Raw genomic sequence first — 21606 nt, forward strand, 5'->3', positions numbered from 1 at the left:
GAAGCTCGGTTATATAGACCCATGGTCCCCCCACTAGTTGAGATAATATTGCTTGTAAGACTCATGTAATTGGTTTTGATTAATCAATTATAATTCTCAAATTAGACTATGTCTATTTGTGAAATTTTCACTAAGTAAGGGCGAAATTGTAAAGAAAGAGTTTATAGGGGCATATTTGTTAATTATGATACTTTGTATGGTTCAATTAATAAATATGATAAATGACAATATTATTTAATAATTATTTATAGTTATTAAATAGTTAGAATTGGCATTTAAATGGTTGAATTAGGAAATTGGCATTTTTGAGAAAATCAGATACAAAAGGTGTTAAAATTGCAAAATTACAAAAAGCAAGGCCCAATCCACTAAGTGTATGGCCGGCCACCTTAGTAGGTAATTTAAGTTGATTTTTTCATTATTTTAATGCCATATAATTCAAATCTAACCCTAGTGGAATGCTATAAATAGATAGTGAAGGCTTCAGGAAATTCACACTTTTCTTCAGACTTTCTGAATCAGAAAAAACTGAGCCTTCTCTCTCCCTATCTTTGGCTGACCTTTCTCTTTCTCCTTCCCTCTTCAATTTCGAAAATCTTAGTGTATGAGTAGTGTCCACACACATCAAGTGATACCTCAATCATAGTGAGGAAGATCGTGAAGAAAGATCATCAGCAAAGGAGTTTCAGCATCAAAGATTCAGAGAAAGAGATCCAGGTTCAGATATTGATAATGCTCTGCTACAGAAAGGAATCAAGGGCTAGATATCTGAACGGAAGGAGTCATATTATTCCGCTGCACCCAATGTAAGGTTTCTTAAACTTTATATGTGTTTAGTTTATCGTTTTAGAAAGTTCTTATTTAGGATGTTAATAAACATACTTGTGAGTAGATCTAAGATCCTGGTAAAATAATTTCCAACAGTAACAGGTATATTTACAATCTTCTTTCATCTGTGTATGACCTAGCAACATGATAGGACTCATCCAAAGTATGCCTGTGTGAGCCTATGTGTTTAATTTTATTATAGATGCATATAGGTTATTGTTGCTAAATAAATTATCATAGTTCTTGATAGATTTTATTTAGGCCCATTTAGTTTTTGGGCCTATTCAATAAATAACAGTTGTTCATTTTAAGGTTAAATTCCTCTCTTTTGGGCCTTGTGTGAGAGTTGGGAGCCCTAGTAGTGGGTACGACATACTGAACCCAGCACCCCCTCACATGAACCACCCCAATTGTGAAGGCCCATTTGCCTGATTTGAATAACTGTACTAGGTTAATTAAACTAGTTTAACCTAATAAAATTGATTAGCAAGAAGGAGTTTCAGCACTAAAGAATCAGAGAAAGAGATCCAGGTTCAGATATTGATAATGCTCTGCTACAGAAAGGAATCAAGGGCTAGATATCTGAACGAAAGGAGTCATATTATTTCGCTGCACCCAATGTAAGGTTTACTAAACTTTATATGTGTTTATTTCATCGTTTTAGAAAGTTCATATTTAGAGTGTTAATCAACATACTTGTGAGTAGATCTAAGATCCTGGTAAAATAATTTCCAACAGTCCCTAAGACACCCGTCGAGCTATGGAATGGTCGTACACCTAGTTTACGCCATTATAGAATTTGAGGGTGCCCTGCTCATGTCTTGAGAAAGAAAGAAGGCAAACTGGAATCGTGAACTGAAGTTTGCATGTTTGTCGGGAATTCTAAAGAGACTAGGGGTGGACTGTTTTATAGTCACAAGGATAACAAAGTGTTTGTTTCTACAAATGCTACTTTTCTTGAAGAACACTATATTAAAGACAACAAACCGAAAAGTAAAGTTATATTATAGGAAATGCTTTCAGATATAACTCCTTCCAATGTTCTGTCCTCTTCCACTCAAGAAGAGGATAATCCCACTCCCTCAGTCGAACCAACTGAGAAAACTACTACCAAAGTTCCTGTTCAGAAGATCACCGCTCCTCGTCGTAGTGGGAGGGTTTCAACAAAACCACCTCGTTATGGCTTGGATGGTGAAATCAATATGGTCGTTGGTGACGGTATTGATGACGACCCATTAACCTATAAACAGGCAATGGCAAGTCCGCAACGGAAACGATGGTCAGCCGGCATGGATTCAGAGATGGATTCCATGAAAAAGAACAAAGTCTGGGAATATGTAGACGCACCCGATGACTATCGTCCAATCGGATGTAAGTGGGTTTACAAGAAGAAAAGAGGCGCTGGAGGCGAAGTCGAAACTTTTAAAGCTAGACTGGTTGCCAAGGGTTATACCCAAAGAGAAGGTGTGGACTATGAGGAAACTTTTAGTCCTGTCGCCATGCTCAAATCCATCCAAATTCTTCTCTCCATAGCAGCCGCTTTCGATTATGAAATCTGGCAAATGGATGTCAAGACAGCCTTCCTTAATGGGGTTCTTGAAGAAACCATCTATATGGAACAACAAGAAGGCTATGTTCTTCCAAGGCAGGAAAAGAAAATTTGCAAATTAAATAAGTCTATCTGTGAACTTAAGCAAGCTTCTCGCTCATGGAACAAAAGGTTTGATGAAATCATCAAGACCTACGGCTTTCTTCAGAATGAAGATGAACCTTGTGTTTACCAACTCAAGGAAGACCAAGTAGTAGTATTCCTGGTCCTTTATGTTGACGACATTTTGATTATTGGAAACAATATCAAGAAAATGACTAACATCAAGGAATGGCTTGACACTCAATTCGATATGAAAGATTTGGGTGAAGCAGCCTATGTTCTTGGTATTCAAATTATTAGAAATCGGAAGAACAAATCCCTTGCTCTCTCTCAAACAACTTACATTGACAAAGTTTTAGAGAGATTCTCCTTGAACAACACCAATGGGGTGAATATGCCTTCTAGATATGGTATTCGTCTATCTAAGGAACAGTCTCCTACTGATCCTCAAGAGATAGAGGACATGGCAAAAGTTCCTTATGCTTCTGCAGTTGGAAGTCTAATGTATGCAATGTTACGCACTAGACCTAACATCTACTATGCAATTGGAATCGTGAGCAGGTATCAGTCAAATCCAGGTCAGGAACATTGGAATGTAGTTAAGTATATTCTGAAATACTTAAAGAGTACAAGAAATTATATGTTAGTCTACAAGGCTGGTGCTTTAAATCCCATAGGCTATACCGACTCAGATTTCCAGGCATGTCTTGAAGACAGGAAATCTACATCTGGGATGGTGTTTACTCTTGGGGGTGGAGCAGTGGTTTGGAGAAGTGCTAAGCAAACTGCGATTTCAGACTCTGCAATGGAAGCAGAATACATAGCTGCAGCAGAAGCTGCCAAAGAGCTTGTCTGGCTGAGAAAGTTCTTCACCAGTATCGGCGTCGTGCCTGGAATGGAAAAGCCTCTTGTCTTACTTTGTGATAACAATGGAGCAATAGCCAACAGTAAGGAACCTCAAAGCCACAAGAGAAGCAAACACATAGAAAGGAAATATCATATCGTTAGAGAATATGTTGCAAGAGGGGATGTACTGGTTGAGAAAGTGGACACAGAAGACAACTTAGCTGATCCATTCACCAAACTCTTGGCAGTGACTGCATTTGAAAAGCACCGTCAGAATTTAGGATTAATTGATATGTACTTATTAGTTTTATATTAGTACAAGTGGGAGTTTGTTGGGTTTTATGCCCTAAATAAAACTCCATTTCAATGTAATCCATTTTATTCAATATCAATAAAGAAACAGAAGTATTTTTCATTCATTTGTATGTTTTGGTTCATCTAATCAATTGTTTGTCTATTTGATTTATAAATTCATCCAAACCCTTTTCACATACTTGATCCTGTTTATTGTGTTGTCAACACAATGGAAAGTAAACATGACTATGTGATTAAAGATTCCTAGATTTATTCAAAACACTGGGGTTTTACTGATACGACAATCTACAACAGAGTTTACTTGCATTTGGAGAAATGCTATGTTCTTTCCAGAGCATTGGTTAAAGTAAAGCTTGGGTTGGATGCATGGAGTATGCATCGGAAGGGACCGATATTGAACTTTGACATAGATTTATTAAACTTACCGTAGTATCTATTCAAGTCAATATCGCCTAGTTGATCCTAGATCAAATGATCTTAATCCTGATATGATTAGGTTCAATCTCAAGAGTGTTATTCGTGTTCTTTGATTTGCTAGTTAAGCCTACTTTTGGGTCAGGGTGATACGTACATTTTGGGAACACGGTAGTGCAATTGAGTGGGAGCGCTAACTTAAATATGGAATCTATAGCTTCTATCTGGCAAATAGAAAGTAAAGAATGATTTCCTTCGAGCTTGACCAAACGAAAATAAATGGTGGAGTACTCATTTCACTTAGCTGAAATATCATTTATACGGGGTTAAGTGTTTTAAGGATAAAATACATTGTAGGGTGTTACGGTAATCTAATCCCTTTATAGTGTAGATCATCTATATAGAGGATCATTGATCAAATTAGGATTATAACAATGGATAACTAATGACGTATCTATATGGTAGAACATATAGAGCGTTCTATATACTGAGAGTGCGATTCTAAGTTCTATGCGTGGATTCAACGAAGAATTAATAAGTCAGTGAATTTAGGATGTAAATTCTTGATCTGCTTATTGGAAGCTCGGATATATAGACCCATGGTCCCCACACTAGTTGAGACAATATTACTTGTAAGACTCATTTAATTGGTTTTGATTAATCAATTATAATTCTCAAATTAGACTATGTCTATTTGTGAATTTTTCACTAAGCAAGGGCGAAACTGTAAAGAAAGAGTTTTTAGGGTATATTTGTTAATTCAGATACTTTGTTTGGTCTAATTAATAAATATGATAAATGACAATATTATTTAATAATTATTTATAGTTATTAAATAGTTGAAATTGACATTTAAATGGTTGAATTTGAAAATTGGCGTTTTTGAGAAAATGAGATGCAGAAATGATAAAACAGCAAAATTGCAAAAGTGAGGCCCAAGTCCACTAAGCCATGGCCGGCCACCTTTGTAGGCTTTATCATTTAATATTTACATTATTTTAATGCCAAACAATTCAAACCTAACCCTATGTGGCATGCTATAAATAGATAGTGATGGCTTCAGGAAAAAGTGACTTTTGCATCTTGTTTCCTTCTGAGAAAAACCTGAGCCATCACACTAAACCTAGCCGCCACTCTCCTTTCTTCTTCTTCATTGATTGTTTCGAACCCTCTTAGTGATAGAGTAGTGCCCACACACAGCAAGTAGTACCTCAATCATAGTGAGGAAGATCGTGAAGAAAGAAATTCAACAAGAAGGACATTCAGGCTCAAATCTTGATAATACTCTGTGACAGAAAGGATACAAGGGTTAGAGATCTGAGTGGAAGGAGACATTCGGGCTCAACTCTTGATAATACTCTGTGACAAATAATGGAGGAAACAAATGAACCCAGTCGGAGAGCAGAAGATGCACAGTTCATGAACAACTTGAGAAATAAACTTGCATTAAAGCTAATGCAAAGAAGAGCAAACAATTGATACTTTAAATTTCTTAAAATTAATTATGTTTTGTATTTGAATATTTGAATACTTTTTCTAAAATTAGATATAATATAATAAATTTATTAATATTATATAATTAAAAACTTCGAAAAATACATTCAGATGTGGAAAAAATAAACTGTTTATATATTTTAGTATTCAGATTCAGATATAATATCTTATTATTCAGATGTGCATTCAGATTTAGTGGTCTGAATCTTAATAAAAACAAATGCACCCTTAGTTTTTATTAACATTATGTTTTTATTCATTGATATATTCATTAATTTTTTTTAAAAAAAAAAATTAAATGGAATAATTTATTTTTGCAAGGAAATCCTATAAATTCTAGAGACAAGTAGTACGAAATTATTGCAAATGCTCAGTGATGAATAAACTCTTGTGGTGCACGTGGCAAAACAATAGCTGAAGTGGACTTCCCCTGCGGTACCAGCAAAGTCAAGAGACCAATCCAAACCACAGCTTAATTCAACTGTATTGTTTTACTTATCCCGACCCAACCACAGCATTGCCTTCCTCCCAATTGTCTCTACTCTCTACCTTTTATTATCCTTTTTTCTTTGTCGTTTTTTGTTTTCTTGGTGATTAGTCCATTTCTCTCTCTGTTACCTCAATTTTCAGCCAAACCCCAAAGGCATTCCGATTTCGACGGTGTTCGGTTCGGCATGGGTGTGCCGAGCGACGACGTCGTTTTGATCCACCAAGGGAAGAACCCTGGAGAACCTTACATCGTCACCGTCAATTGCCCCGATAAGACCGGCCTTGGATGCGATATTTGCAGAATTATTCTGGATTTTGGCCTTTATATTTCTAAAGGAGGTATTTATGTGTTTTTCATTCTGATTCTATTACAGTACGCACCTGGGAAATGTATATAATAATTTTTGTCAACTCTAACTATGCGGCTATTTCCTCTAATTTATGTATGTATTTTAAGGGTCGCTTCACTTTCATGAATATTCCGTAATATCCTCATACTTAATCTAAAAGAGTTTCTAGGTTATGGTAGTTTCTTAAAATTCATTGCACACTTTATGCTTTTCAATGGGTATTGTAATCACTAATTTATGGAGAGTTTTTTGAGGATTCAAGGCTTTTATCTATCATCTTCAACCCCTTTTATTTATAAGATATCGAATGCAATGTGTTAATCTTTGTGATGGATTTTAAGCTCTAGCTTGTCTAGAGGATGATTTTGTGTTTAATTTCGTCGCCTGCTTCTATTCTTAGGATCCAATAAGGGATATAATTGAATTGTGGTAATTGACTGATAATTGTCGTGGTTCATGAGAGTTTGCAAAGAAGATTGTATATGTCTAGTTGTTTTTCCTATGTTGACGCTTATTTTCTTTTCATTACGTTAATGGTTCAGATATTTCAACTGATGGGATATGGTGCTACATAGTATTGTGGGTTGTTCCTCATTCCAGCTCAGTCAAGGTGAAATGGTCAAATTTGAAGAATAGGCTGCAATCAGAATGCCCATCGTGCCTGCCTACCTTTTATTTTAATCAACCATCCACCTCTTCGTTGCCTTCTCCGGTGTATCTATTGAAGTTCTTTTGCATAGATCGGAGAGGATTATTGAATGGTAAATAGCCTTTCTCAATATAATCCCATTTTTCTTTGATTCAAATGAAGAACATTAGGAAAAGAAGTTGGCTTTTTATTTTTTCAAGTATATCTGTCGTTCTCAATTATCAAGTCCTAATATCATTATGATTTCTCTAGATGTCACACAAGTTCTATGTGAGCTTGAGCTTACTATCCAGAGGGTCAAAGTAACAACAACTCCAGATGACAGGGTGTTCGACCTATTCTTTGTATCAGATAATCGGTAAATTTTGTTTTCATGCTTGATGTTGGATGAATCATGAATGTGCTATAGCTCTCTGGTTTCATCTTTATTTTAAGGAATTGGCCAACCTTTCCTGCCCTGCCCCCTGCCATTTCTAGGCGGTTCATGTTTTATCAAACCCAAAAACAAATGTTTTGAGCTTTTCTCTAGGTTTGCATATCGACGTTGATTTCTGAATAAAAAATCTTACCACGAAAGTGGTGTATGGACCAGAAATGACGGCTTTTGTAAAATATTGCTCTAAAATTCATCTTTTGAACTATTCTATCAGTTCCATAAATTTAATAATTTGAAGAAAACATCGTTTGATATCAAATGCATTTGATGAAGTACAATGATTTCCTAGGGAAATTCTGAGCTTAAATTTCTTTCATGTCTCTGATGTTTATTGTATCACATTGCAGGGACCTTCTACACACTAAAGACCGGCAGGATGAGACTTTAGAACAATTGCATGTTGTATTGGGTGAATCGTGTATCACCTGTGAACTTCAATTGGCAGGCCCCGAGTACGAACGACATCAAGGAATTTCTTCTCTTTCTCCCGTAGTAGCTGAAGAACTTTTTAGATGTGAATTATCAGATAGAGAAATCCATTCTCAAGCTTTGAGTCCAGACATGACTAAGTTGAAGAATGCCAATGTAACAGTGGACAATTCACTAAGTCTAGCTCATACATTACTCCAAATTCATTGTGCTGATCACAAGGGGCTCCTCTATGACATCATGCGAACTTTGAAAGACTGCAGCATCCAGGTAAATATTTTCCTTGTTTCTTAAAGAATATAGTTCTGATAATTCAGTGTCCAAGCAGTATGTGGAATGGCTACAACTGCTATTTTCAAGTTGACGAGTTTTACCTCGTTAGATTGTGTCCCAGTCCCACCTATTCAGCTCAAGGGATAGAGGATCAACAGAAATTCAAAATACAATGCAAATAATTCAAGCAAGCACCCACCTTTTCAGCTAGTTATGGGAATTAGGATGTGACGAAATGATTGCCACTGATCACCATGTTAATCCAAAAAACATAGTAAACTACCTCCTGCACTAATAAAATTAGAGGCATGATCATCTAATGTCCTAGGTTATGCCATTTTGTAAGCTTTAATGTGATGTAATGCAGTTTCCCTCCAGCATTTAGATTCAAACCTTTTTTTTCCCTTTTTAATGATTATTGTTGTCAATATGTAAATTGACCCTTTCCAGTTCCGACCAAAATATAATCAATTGGTCAATATCATAATGAGATCGCGGTAACTGAATTCCTTCAACGCATGAAGGTTGTGGTTTACAGAGAAATTAAATAACAGTGAAGAAAACAAGATTAGATGCGGTCAACTTGAATAGACCTTTATTGTTTGCTTTCTCGCCCATTCTCTCTATTAGTAGGCCTAATTTGCTCCCAAATCTCATAAATCTAGATCATTCTTTTATTTCCTAATAATATGGTTAAGGTATGCTGATATGTATTCTTTTTTTTTTCTTTTCTTTTCTTTTCTTTCGTTTTTCAGATAACTTATGGCCGGTTATCGCCTTCTACTAAAGGCTATCGTGATTTAGACCTTTTTATTCAGCAAATTGGTGGGAAAAAGATTTTAGATCTTGAGAAGCAGGATGCATTGTGTTCTCACTTGAAAGCAGAAATGCTTCATCCATTGCGTGTGATCATTGCGAGCAGAGGGCCAGATACTGAACTCTTGGTTGCTAATCCAGTTGAGCTATCTGGAAATGGAAGGCCACAAGTTTTCTATGATGTCACACTTGCTCTAAAATCTCTTGGGATCTGCATTTTCTCGGTAAGGAAGACAAGGGCAAATCAAACAAACATATTTTGGGAACTCCCCAGTAGCACATAGTAGAGTTTTTATAAAAAGTGCAATGTGCCCCAGATGGTCAAATTTTATAAAAAGTTGGTGTTAATATATTAAGGATTATGTCCATTTCTTTATGTTATCTGCGAAGCTAATAGATTTCCATTGGTTACATAGTACATATTATTTGTTGATTTAGAATTATGTAGTTTGTAATGCTTTCTCTCACATCTTCAGGCTGAAATTCGAAGGCATTCGGCATCAGATCGTGAATGGGAGGTGTATAGCTTTCTATTAGACGAGAGTTGTAGTAAATTTCAATTGTCGAATATGGTGGCTAGGAATCAGATTGTAGATAGAGTCAGAAGAACACTGATGGGATGGTGAGTGAGCTTGTGTTAATTTGGATGGTGAATATGTTTCCATTAAGATATCTAGCTATTTGGCTCACATTATAGGAATCTATATTCTCCATTATTGTCTTTAAGATGAGGTTGTATGCTTGTCTACTTTTAATGCATTGTGTGGTTTTTCGGTTTTTTTTTCTGGTTTTGGCTGTAATTTATGTGATGTAATTAGTAGCTACTAGTTTCTCAAGTGTGCATGTAGTATTAGGCTAATAGCCAATTAGCCATGGTCCATGGAAGATAAGTCTTCATGCCTCAGGTTTTAAGAGCCTTTATTATTATTATTATTATTATTATTATTATTATTATTATTATTATTATTATTATTATTATTATTATTGTCTATATTTTTTACTAAAATAAGTGGCAAGTAGAAAATACCACTTGTCCTTGGAGCCCACGTGGTAAACTTGAAAGATCAATATTAGCATATCAAATTTTATAAATGTTCTAAAGACACCGGGCATTTGAGAGTGAACAAAAATTCTAAAAGAATATCTGAGAGCCTCTTGGATCATATAGCATCTGAGAGTTACCAAGGTGTCTGACACATCTTCTAAGACAAAGTATTGTAGATGACTCTTCTAGCGTAGATGGCAAAATAAACTTAATTCCTAAAAAGAGGATATCTTTGAAATTTAGTCACTGTTCTGACATCGTACTTACTTATGGACGCCAATTGATGACTAAATTGTGCTATCCTATCAATCCCATAGAAGATAGGTCTTGTTTCACCAAATGTTTACTTTGGAGCTTATTTTTTACACACATAACATACATCATTTTATACACTTATAAAAAAGGCCATGTAAAGCATAGGAATAAAGGGAAGATGTACCAATAATTCAAACATATCTTATTTCTTTGCCTATAAATAGAGAAAAAAAAATACAAGTAAAAAGAGGATCCAAAAAATTAAAGACAAAATAACTATATAGGAAAGAGAATATGTTCTCTAGTAATAATAATATTACTCATCAATAAAAGTAATCTGTATATTAAAATTAATTAATATGTAAATATTGTAAAAATATTTTTCTCTACTCGTGATTAATTTTTTTAAAACAAGATTAAAAAGTTGACAAAAATTTTTGTCAATAACTATCAATACTAATCATACAAAGATTAACTTTGTTGGCTTCCAATGACTAAGACCTACTTAGAGATAGAAACAGAAAATTTTCTTATTTTGAGATGAATTTTTTGTCATATTGGTTTTAGTTGGTCTCGTTTTTTCTCTTTAATCGATTGGGTCATGCTGTTATATAATTGTTTTTCTTTTTCTTTTGTATATTTTTTTGGCTAGGAATGGAGTTTAGTATTTCATAAAATGAGTAACAATACGTGCCCTTCCAAAAATATTACAGACAAGTGCGAAAGACAAATTTTGTTGTTAGTTGAACTTATCAAATTATTACGTGGTGTAGTGACCAAATCATTGGTTCACTTCCAAAAATAATAATAATTGGTGTAAAATGTGTTGCATTGGTGTATACTTTGTGTGGGCATATCATTTATTATCCTTTTAGAAAGTCTTATATGTTTGACAATTTTAAACAACTTGTTAAATAAATGTAAATTATTAAATGGAAGGAAGCGAAGAAATATAAACAAGAAATCAATAAATCTGCATCTATCTGCTACTGCTATCCGCTTTTATCAAACTAAAGTTAATGAAGTGCGTAATAAAGGAAAGAATAATAAGTTGGTGAGCACTTGAGCTTTCTGATAAATTATCCTTCCATTATAGTGATTACACACGTGGACAATGGAAATCGTGTATTCATCCAAATTCAAACACACGCCCTGTAATCCTATCGTATCAATAAATTATTAGGAATTATCCAAAACTTCATTCAAACCTTCCTTTTCAATTTTTTCAAAATAAATTTCAGCAAAAAAAACTGAAAATAAATAAATATAAAAGGCCACGTGTTGAAAGTTGACGCAGAACACAACATTTCCCAACCCGACCAAAGGTCTCTAGCTCCACCGCGTTGCTTCTCTGCTAGGCCAGATCGACTGAACCTTTACCTATCCATTATTCTTTTTTTTTTCAAAAATTAAAATAAAAGAAACAAAAACTCTTTTTTTTAAAAAAACAAATAATAATAACAACAAAAACTCATTTTGTTTGAGGAATTGTAAATTTGTAATTTTTTTTTTTAATAAATAATTTAAAATTATTATTTTGGTCGGCGAGGACTGGAAATATGCAGTTCAAATCTTGGGGCGTCTGATAATTTGTCTGGTGGTTTTGAGAGAAGAAAAATTAATACACAGAAGAAGAAGAAGAATACCGGTTTTGGGATTGTTTGAAATCTTAGGGTTTTTTATTTCTTACTCTTTGATAGTTTCTAATGCTATTTTCTGGGAGTTCCTTTTCACAATGCCTAAAGCTTCTTCAACGCCTCGAAGCTCTGCTTATCTCAGTGCTCTTACCCAGGAAATCCATAAGAAGCTTCAGAGGGTTCGTATTGTCACTAATTTCGGTTCACCTTTTTTTTTCTTTTTAAAAATAATAAATGTTGTGTTTCAGATTGTTTTGTATGATATGCTTAATTAATTGGGTTGAGCAGCCTGAAATTATTGATTATCTCTGAACAAGGGTGTGTAATCTGAGATTTTAAGACAATTTAACGAACGTCTGGCGATGATTAATATTGTAATTGAATTTGGGAGTTGCTGGCTTAAGATTTTTTTTTTTTTTTTGAATAAATGTTATATAGTTTTTTGGGTAATTGAGTGATTGAGTGTTTTAATTTGTTGCAGGCATTAGCTTCGCCGTCTCAAAGGCCCAACTTGTTGCAGGAGTTGTTTGCCGACATAGCTCTAGAAGTTGATGACCGAGCCAGAGGTTAGATAAGATTTGTCAAAATCTCGTACTGCTTTTTATATATGATCTGCACAGTACTTCAGACTATAGTAGCAACTCATTATTTGGAATATGATGATGAAAATGGAAGTTATGATAACTCGTTCTATGATGATAAGCGTTTTTAATTCTTGGTAAGAGTGTGGTCTAGGTATTGGAATCACGTTTGTTAATGAACATTTCCGAAGAGTTAGATCTTGTCATACATAAACACTTACTATTCCTCTGATAAACCGCTGTTTAAGCTGTCATACAAAGCTTTAAAAGCGGTGTTCTCTTAACTTCTTGTTTTTGGTGTTAAAAATTAAATACAGATGTGATTCTTCGCAAGGAGGAAGATCTTATTTCTCCTGCTGATGATTATGTTGATGGTCCATTGTGCTTTTATGATGTACTTGCTGATTATTATATTCGGGTTCTTGAGAGTGGAAAATCCATCCTGGATTTGATTGTACAATTATGGAGCCAGTCCTTTGCTTCTCACATCTTTGCTCTCCTGTTCCACAAGTGGGTATGTGAGCTCGTGACTTCATATTGCCTTTGCAGTTATTGTTTTGACTCAGAAATGTTATGTTATTTTAGTTATAATGTTTGCTATAGCATAGAATAGATCTTGCTGTTGCCCAAGGGAAATTTTTGCATCAAGTGATAATTTTGTTGCTGAGAAAAAGGGTGCCCTTTGGATGCATACTTCTCATTGGAATTGTTGCATTAAGCATTGACTACTTACTGCAGATGCTATATTTGTGAAGTAATTGATCTTGCTACTTTTTTGGTTCCTACGGCTTCGAAACTGCACACTCTTAACAGTTTTCTAATTTTATTATTCTTCCTGTATGACCAAATTTAGAAATGTGGTTGTTGACCAAATAGATTTGTTTACTTGAAAAATTATATTCTAAAACTTATGATAAGATGTTTAACATTGTGCCTCAAGTGGTTGGGTGGGTAATTTTGTTTGAATGGCTTTGTCTTCAAGTTCTTCTTTTAAACTTTCTTAAAATATCTGTGCTATATATGACAACAACGAGCACTTAAGAAGGTGCCTAGTTTGTTTTACACCAAAACTTGAAGTTTTGAATGTTCTTTCTTTCCTGTGACTGCTGTGATGTTTAAAATGTGCCTTTGTACTTTTCTTTGACAGTTGTTTGAAGTGGAACTTGACAGCTCTGAAGTCCTCCTTCGTTACTCATCTGCACTTGTTCAAGGTGCTACAAATCTATTTTGGTAAGAAGATTATTGTATAAAAGTGTGTTCAAGTCACTGATTAAACCTGCGTGAAGCTAGTTATAAATTAAATGGTTTTAAAAAGATACGCTTTATTATTGAACGATTATTGTCTTAGAGTCAATTCTGTATTTAACTCTTAAACTTGGTACTTTGGCTGTTGAGAAAGAATGCAATTCAATCTTAAATTTTTCTAATTAGTTTTAAGCAAATATTTGTTTTTATATGCTTGGATCAAATGAAATATTGTTACTATACTGGGGCACTACATTTCACAGTATGTATTGTTTAATACTATGTTAATAGACCTTAAGAAATTTTAGATGTACTGTTTGTTTTGGTCCATTACTTCTTAATCGTACATGAATACATTTTTTTTTACATTTGTCATCCCCTGGTAGTGTAATATTCACTTACAATCTCTTTATTCAGCAGTGGAATCATAGTCATGCTATTGCTTTGACATTGTTTTGCCTTTGGCTAAAAGTCACTGTTGGTTTTAGCAACACTCCATGAGAAGTGTGGTGTATATTTTATTTGGATATCTGACTTGCTGTGTTCTTTGTAATCTCTATATAAAGCATCCTCACTCTAACAGAGGATTCTTTTCGCATGCTTCCCTAATGGTACTTATTTTTATGCCAATTTGTAGGATCGACATCCAAACAAATTCAAGACGATTTCAGTCTTTGTTTCGTGTGAGTGTTTTTCCTATGCAAATATTTGTTGATTAAAAATGTCATGACTTGATTTCTTTCTTATGCTGTTTGGATTCAGTATCTTCTTGAGGAAGTGGTGTTGGAGCCAGCTCGGTTAAATAAGATTCCTGTACAGGTCACGCATAAATCTTCCCTTTTACACTTGTTGAGATTTTATTTCCCCTTATTTTTAATATTAGGGATCATGATGTGGAATCCTGTCTAATAATAAGCATTCTTAAGTAGAATTTAAAGAGTTGTTTTGTTAATTCTCAGGCACAGCGAGATCTCTATCTTTTACTTTCAAGGTTTATATTATTTTATAACTCAGGTAGGCTTGTGATGTTGACATTTTATTACTGAACATTTTTGTATGCACTCGTAATTTGCTGTTTCCAATTCCCGCAGTTGACAAGCTCGAAAGCTTCTTGAAGCAAATTCCTGTGTTCCCAAATGCTTTCTTAGTAGGTGGTCCAGCAGATTTTTTTGTAATTGAACTTGCGGACCAGGTAAATTTCAGTTTCTTCAATCCCACATCCCAGGTTTAGTTCTTTCTCACATTTTTTTAATTTTCATTATTCCTTGATATTGAAAGGTTTTCACAAATTACTGTTCTTAATAACGTTCTACTTTATGCTGCTGGCCAGCTTCAAAAGCTAAAGGTTGAACCAGTTCTACTACATTACTTCTCACAAATGAAATTTCTCCAAGGTAAAAACATTTCTGCCAATTCTTAACTGAATTTTATACACACTCAATATCAATTGACTGAGTTGAGTTTAACAGGTATGGAACTGAGAATGACTACGAGTACAAGATTGAAAAGTTGTTTGTATAGCTTCACTTCACCCGGAGGTCCTATGTATCCCACTAGAGCTGTTCGTCATGCTGCTTGGGATGTATTAGATTTTCTTTTTCCAGTGAGTACTGTTTCTTTCTCCACTCGCGATATCGACTAGGTTGAACTTGAGATGGGTGGAAGTTCTGACTTATATCTTCTTTACAGGTCGGTCGTTACCCTCGCCATCTCATTAGCTTGTTTTTCAGACTACTATACCCATGGTACTGGCCTTCCTCTTGTTGGAACTTCGTAACGTCTTGCATCAAAGCAATATTGTATTCTCTGTTCGGCTTGATCATTTGCAGTTGGGAGAAGCTGATAAGTCATAAAAGGTCCTAGGCTGCTTCAATTTTCAATTACGTACATCATCCTGTAAAGGATCACACACTTGCCACTTTACATGTATCACTTTTGCTCTGTTTCAATTTCAGCTCCAAAAGATGTATTCAACATTTATATTTTATACATTCCAACTTTCATTTCATGTCAACAACATTTTTTTGTTTTTGATAGATATGTCAGCAACATTATATTTAACTATTTGTTTGTAATATCTTTCGGCTTAAAATATGTATGAAAATACAATCGTTAAGCAATTTGCCAACGAAAAAGGCCACTTTATAAAAGAGAAAAAAATGTAGTTTTCTCTTATTATTATTTTTATAATTTAATTATTTTTAGAACTTTTCACTAAAAAAAAATCAATATTTTTTATTTATACCATAACATTAATCTAACCCAACCCAGAGTGACCGAGACTTGAGCTCAATTTAGACCCGAGTATGAGAAAATATATAAAAAGAAGAAAAAGTTTGACAAAATAAAAAATGTTTTTGAAAATAAAAGATCTTTTGTTGTTTCTAACTTTTAATTTGTAAAAATCTCACATCGTAAATACTTCTTGAAACAACTGCAATGCTATAAATAATCTTATATAACACAATTACACATGAGAAGGTAATGCTGCACCAATCATAAAACTAGCGCCATCTAGTTCTCCAATTTTCCATAACTATTCTTAGTTCATGTTTGTCTATAACCCAACCTAACTTGCTTTGGCCCCAGGTCCCCCTTTCTTGAAGCGGACCGTGGGAGCATGTGGGCGTTACCCGCTTTTGGGTAGTTGGAGAACTGGCTTAAATAGATGATGATTATCTTTATCCACCATTTTTTTATTAATATATTTAATCTGAATTGTTATTAATGCAGTACTTAATTTCAAAAAATATATATTATTATTCTGTAGAGCAGAATTAAAAAATTAAATGGGTACAACAACACACGGGTAGAGATTCTTTGCTACTACTCGATTCCCCTATCCTATATAAATCAGCAAGAGTTAAAGAGGCTCACGCGCACCAACAGAAATGAAAATACAAGAAATGCACAATAACCATAGCCAAAGTCACCTTTTTCATCAAGAATGCACCGATTTCTTGTTGGTAGTTTAACGAATGGGAATCTAGACAAAACGACTTTTTATCAAAAAGACGAGAACGTCGTAATAAAACAACAGCTCTGAAATTATTTGGCTGAACAAGGATAGAAATACGGCCCCAACAGTTGACGTAAAGACTGGATGATAAATTTTAAAGTATGTTGATCCTCCATCAGATATCTTTCAATCACAAAATATTAGCCTAGTTAGACTAAGTTAAAAGTAAATGCATAACGATTACTTTATCCGGGCTATAGTTTTAAACTTAAATTATTTTTCAGGAGGATCAAATCAGTTTCTGAACACCTGTTTCCCCCTTTCCTGCTTAATAGGTTTGAGACTAGCTACAAATCATCTTCCAGAGAACAATTTTTGGATAGTATCTGCATGCAGTAACAGTGGGGAGTGGCTTAACATCACAGTCATCACCATTTCAAACCCCAACATTGTGGTTTTATGAAAAAGAAGTAAACCAAAAGGACATGCACATATCTTCAGCAGACTGCAGAGCATATATTGCTGTTACTATCCTTCAACGATCAAGGGTAGAGACATCATAAAGTTCCAAGCCATATCAATATGCAAAAAAACCAAAATGATGAACAGGATTCGGAAATAAGCAGCAGGTTAGCTATTCTTTGAGATAGTGTCAAGCTGCAAAAAATTCTGATACATTTGCAAACATTGTCAAGACAGGAATTGATCAATTTCCTTCCAAGAGTAATAGTAATGAGCATTCGGATAGCTATCATCCGATCGCAAATTTACTATTGACATGTTTACAAGTTGCATAGCAGAGATCTAATATCTATATGAATGTCAAGAAGTTGAGTCAAAACAAAGACTTCTAAAAGTGCCACTATAACACATCATACACTATTTCCACAAACTATAGAATTAATAAATAACAAATGGTAATGCTAAGCAGCCTAATCAACTGGACCAATTAACCATATGGGGCAAAACTTAACAAAATGCAAGTAAACAAAGGGAACAAGGAAATCTACCTCAGTGACGCCCCCTCAGATTTTTAAGTGCAGTTGCAACCAAAAGACATAGCAGCAGTGTGTGATTCTTTAAGACTCAATCCTTTCACAACTTGCAGTCAATGCTCTCTTTGAAACATCGAGAGCAGAGAATTAAGTTTCCGCTCCCATACTCCGACTCGTTGAATGAAATAAAAGAGGACGAAATATAACCAAAAAAGTGTTGGTGCAGATTACTGAGTACATACAGACAGCAGTGCAGTAACCCACATATTTCATACACACCCAAGTTAAAAGGAATAATCAACATTAAATGCCCAAACTCCATAAAGATTCTAACAGGTGTTCCTAAGGTAATTTCTTCTGTTTTTCTCTAAAAGTTGGATTTTGGTAAAGTACACAAAATAGACGGAGTTCTCAATCATCCAATACTTAAACAGCCACAGAAGATATAATAGCAATGAATAAACACAAGATCTGCTTTCAGTTTTCTTGCATGGCTTCTGCGTGATACTTCTCAAGATCAGCATCAAGGTCATCAGAAGATACTTTTTCACCACGGCCTCTTCCCCGTCCGCGGCCCCCCCTTCTAGGACCACGGCCTCCACCATTGCCACCAGGTCCACCGCCACGTGGACGTCCCATGGCACCACCCCTACCTTGTCCACTGTTCAATTGACACATTAAAAAATAATAAGAAATAATATAAAACTTATTTCAGTAGTAAATGAAAAATAAATAAATATGACATCAGCCACTCATACAACTATATACTTGTGGGCATTTCTTTTTTACTTTAATTAGGGCATCTATGAGTATAGACAGTTCTCATATTTGGTTTAAAAGTAAGCAGTACAATTTTTCTCAGTTCAAGAAAACAATCAAAAAAGAAAAATTTATCCTACATACTGCTGCACAACTAGAAATAGAAACACAATGACGAAACACAATTGACCATAAATAAGCACAATAGTATGACACAACTTCTCTTAGCTGAACCCTACACCCTAAAATCTTTGGAGGCTGGATGTAAGCTAGATAGGTGCCCATGAGAATTTGAGACTTAAACCAATGAGCAACAGTGTTAAATTTGATTCCAAGCTCTAATCCTCATCATGATTTGCTTTCACTTAATCCAAACACCTCATAGTCGAAGTAATCATTTATCCTATCAACGGGTGCTCAACTAAAAACAGTTGTATGTTATTTTCCTATCACTTGCAAACTTCATAATTCTTTCTGATGCAAACATACCTATAAAGCAAGAAATCAAACTAATATGCAGACTTATTCAGCAAAACATGAATGGGGGCTTAAACAGCTGCCAGTAACAAAATGAAACACTAAGAGAAGATAGAAGTAAACATACAGTCTGGAGCTTGCAAATCCATTCAAATTTCCGAACGAGCCATTGGTGGCAGGAGGAGGTGGCCCAGCAGCTGTTGCTATGTTAGTTCCCACAATCTCTATCTTCATTGGCTTCCCATCGAGTTGCACATTGTTGTATCTTTTGACCGCTGCCACAGCATCTCCCCGTCGTGAGAAAACTACTTCCGCAGTTCCCTAAGAAAAAGAGCTTTTTTTTCTAAGCTACAGTAGCATAGAATGAATCATCGGAAAGGATCTAATTATGCCAAACTTTGCTAGGTACCTTCGATCTACCGCTTCGGTCGTAATGGATTGAATAACGTTTCAGATCACCAACTTCAGAAAAAAGCTCCTGCACACAGAGTAAAACTGATCTCAGAATAAACAAAGAATAACATAAAACGTTTATTTAAAACTAATACATATATATATATATGAAGGGAAAAAAATATAATTAGAAATAATGGGGAAAGTAACCTTAATATCCTCGTTTGAAACACCATATTCCAAGTTTGATATGTACAGCTTTGTCCCTGTTTCAATTGCAGAAGCTCGGCCAGCCTGACCAGAGAAAGCAGCCCCTTGATCCATAAACAAATCATGCTGCCATGGCGTCTCCGGAGCCTGTACCATTTTCAACACCAATAAAAAAAATGGAAATTTAGTAACCACAATTACAAAAAGAATAACAGCTTCGATTATACAACAACAACGATGATAATGAAAGAAAACAAAACAGATCTGAGAAAAAGAAAGATGATGTGACCTTAGAGGCAGCATAAGGAGCGATACGATTGGCGGCGCGATTGGGGAGTCGTCGAGCGGGGCCGGGGCCGGAGCCTCTGCCTCTGCCCCTAGGGTTTCCGGATCCAGATTTCTTATTGCCCTTGATGATATCTTCAAGGGACATGCTTAAAGGATCTGACATGTTGGCCTCTGAGAAAGATGTCACTTGGACAAAGGTGAAGGAACAGAGATAGCTAGGGTTTCGTATGGACGAAGAAGAGAAGAAAGAGGTTTGAATTGAAAGAGGTTTGAGCTATTTTTGAGATTAAGCCAGAGGAAGACAGTGACTTAACGCGTAAGGGTTATATTAACATTAAAAATAGATATTTATTATATTTATTTCACAAACAGCACAAAGGTGTCGTGGTGTAGTTGGTTATCACGTCAGTCTAACACACTGAAGGTCTCCGGTTCGAGTCCGGGCGACGCCACTTTTATTGTGAATTTGTTGTTAATGTTTAACTGTCGAGAGCTAATTTTGATAATTCCAATTTTTGGAAAAAACGAAACATAGGAATTAAAATATAAAATAAAATTGATAACAAAAAAAATTATTATTGGAATGGTATTTTTTAAGTGCAATAATCATTCTATTTTATTTCTGTTGATCTCGAGTTTAAAGAGATCTCGTCCTATGATAATGGTAATAGCTTACTTTCCTTTCAATTGTATTAACTTGTGAGATAAAGAATAAAGTATTCATTTTCGAAAGCTCTTAACAAAGATTTCTCAATAATTTACTCTTAGATCGTGATTTCGCTCTTGAGTGTTCTCTCTGATTAACTTTGTGTCCCTAAATAGTAAGATAAAACCACTACTTATATGGGTTACAGTTACATAAGAATGTTTTCTCTTAATATATAAAAAATAAAATAGGAAATTAACATGTTTCTATAATTACAATGAAAAAATTAGAAAATCTAGGTTGATTTTCGTTATTCTCTGAAGGTACGAAATAATCTCACACAAGTATGGATTGCTTCGAGGGGCGGACGTATATGGACCTCTATAGAGGCCATGGCCCCCCCAAAGTTTATATATCTTATATTTTTGCATTTATATAAATGGCCCCTACTTAAAGTCAAACAATTTTTTTTTCAAAAAATAAAAAAAAAAAATGGATACTATAAATAAGCTCAACGCCACTTATATTATATTTATGTATTCTCAAAAAAATAAAATTATTTGTTTCCTTTTTTAAAGGCAATTATTTTCTAAGACGCATATTTCTTTTAATTTTTTTTACAATAATAAAAATAGTGAAAACTAAAAAATTTAAAAGACCTTCAAATGTGATAATTAGGTATTATTATTCTCTTCTTCCTCTTTCATAGATAATTAGGTATTACTATTCTTTTCTTCTTCTCTCATTTTATACATATTACATGAGCCACCATATTTTATAAATGAAGTAATTGAATTATATTTTATTTTGATTATTCTATAAATGTATTATTTATTATTAAGATAGAAAATAACATCTATATTTAATGTTTTGGCAACTATTTATGATTTATGTTAGTGGTTGGTAAAAATTAGAAAAGCAGATATTTTTCTAATTGTGTATAAGGTGATAACTCTTATTCTTATACTTTTCTACAGCTACCACATAATAATCTTTTTCAGCTATGAATATAGTGAAGACTACACTCCGCAACAAGATGGAAGATGAATTTTTAAGTGATTGTTTGCTCGTGTATATTGAAAGAGAAATTGCCAAAAAATTTAGTATAGATTCACTTATCGATAAT

General features: G+C 34.5%; 3 protein-coding genes and 1 non-coding gene across 4 annotated transcripts; 3 read left to right on the forward strand and 1 right to left on the reverse strand.

Moving 5' to 3' along the window:
* Positions 1-5884: 5884 nt before the first annotated feature.
* LOC115718817 (ACT domain-containing protein ACR9) lies at positions 5885-10149 on the forward strand. The gene is made up of 6 exons (XM_061110765.1): positions 5885-6376; positions 6930-7148; positions 7289-7388; positions 7781-8171; positions 8930-9214; positions 9467-10149. Exons 1-6 carry the CDS (start codon positions 6223-6225, stop codon positions 9614-9616), a joined length of 1299 nt encoding a protein of 432 aa, XP_060966748.1. The 5' UTR covers positions 5885-6222; the 3' UTR covers positions 9617-10149.
* Positions 10150-11400: 1251 nt separating this feature from the next.
* Positions 11401-15761, forward strand: LOC115720303 (uncharacterized). The gene is made up of 11 exons (XM_030649456.2): positions 11401-12106; positions 12409-12493; positions 12826-13022; positions 13656-13738; positions 14391-14436; positions 14516-14572; positions 14713-14767; positions 14845-14945; positions 15084-15147; positions 15223-15356; positions 15443-15761. The coding sequence occupies exons 1-11, from the start codon at positions 12026-12028 to the stop codon at positions 15614-15616; spliced, it is 1077 nt and encodes a 358-aa protein (XP_030505316.1). The 5' UTR covers positions 11401-12025; the 3' UTR covers positions 15617-15761.
* Positions 15762-17888: 2127 nt separating this feature from the next.
* LOC115720304 (THO complex subunit 4A) lies at positions 17889-20288 on the reverse strand. Its single transcript, XM_030649457.2, has 5 exons — positions 19836-20288; positions 19547-19693; positions 19353-19421; positions 19071-19264; positions 17889-18368 (listed from the first exon to the last, which is right to left on the reverse strand). Exons 1-5 carry the CDS (start codon positions 19995-19997, stop codon positions 18185-18187), a joined length of 756 nt encoding a protein of 251 aa, XP_030505317.1. The 5' UTR covers positions 19998-20288; the 3' UTR covers positions 17889-18184.
* On the forward strand, positions 20213-20286 carry TRNAV-AAC (transfer RNA valine (anticodon AAC)). Its single transcript has one exon. It is a non-coding gene; the product is annotated as a tRNA-Val (tRNA).
* Positions 20289-21606: the final 1318 nt, after the last annotated feature.

This window comes from Cannabis sativa, chromosome 2 (genome assembly GCF_029168945.1).
Source record: "Cannabis sativa cultivar Pink pepper isolate KNU-18-1 chromosome 2, ASM2916894v1, whole genome shotgun sequence".
In the NCBI taxonomy this organism is placed as follows: Eukaryota; Viridiplantae; Streptophyta; class Magnoliopsida; order Rosales; family Cannabaceae; genus Cannabis; species Cannabis sativa.

Excerpts from the sequence above, each read along its gene's own strand:
- LOC115720303 (XM_030649456.2), top strand. The coding sequence starts at position 12,026 with ATGCCTAAAGCTTCTTCAACGCCTCGAAGCTCTGCTTATCTCAGTGCT. Across the intron at positions 14,768-14,844 it reads TATATTATTTTATAACTCAG|TTGACAAGCTCGAAAGCTTC; the intron begins GTAGGCTTGTGA and ends CAATTCCCGCAG. Across the intron at positions 15,357-15,442 it reads TATTAGATTTTCTTTTTCCA|GTCGGTCGTTACCCTCGCCA; the intron begins GTGAGTACTGTT and ends TCTTCTTTACAG.
- LOC115718817 (XM_061110765.1), top strand. The coding sequence starts at position 6,223 with ATGGGTGTGCCGAGCGACGACGTCGTTTTGATCCACCAAGGGAAGAAC. Across the intron at positions 7,149-7,288 it reads TCGGAGAGGATTATTGAATG|ATGTCACACAAGTTCTATGT; the intron begins GTAAATAGCCTT and ends TGATTTCTCTAG. Across the intron at positions 7,389-7,780 it reads GACCTATTCTTTGTATCAGA|TTCTTTCATGTCTCTGATGT; the intron begins TAATCGGTAAAT and ends CTGAGCTTAAAT.
- LOC115720304 (XM_030649457.2), bottom strand. The coding sequence starts at position 19,997 with ATGTCAGATCCTTTAAGCATGTCCCTTGAAGATATCATCAAGGGCAAT. Across the intron at positions 19,694-19,835 it reads CTCCTTATGCTGCCTCTAAG|GCTCCGGAGACGCCATGGCA; the intron begins GTCACATCATCT and ends AAAATGGTACAG. Across the intron at positions 19,422-19,546 it reads TTTCAAACGAGGATATTAAG|GAGCTTTTTTCTGAAGTTGG; the intron begins GTTACTTTCCCC and ends CTCTGTGTGCAG.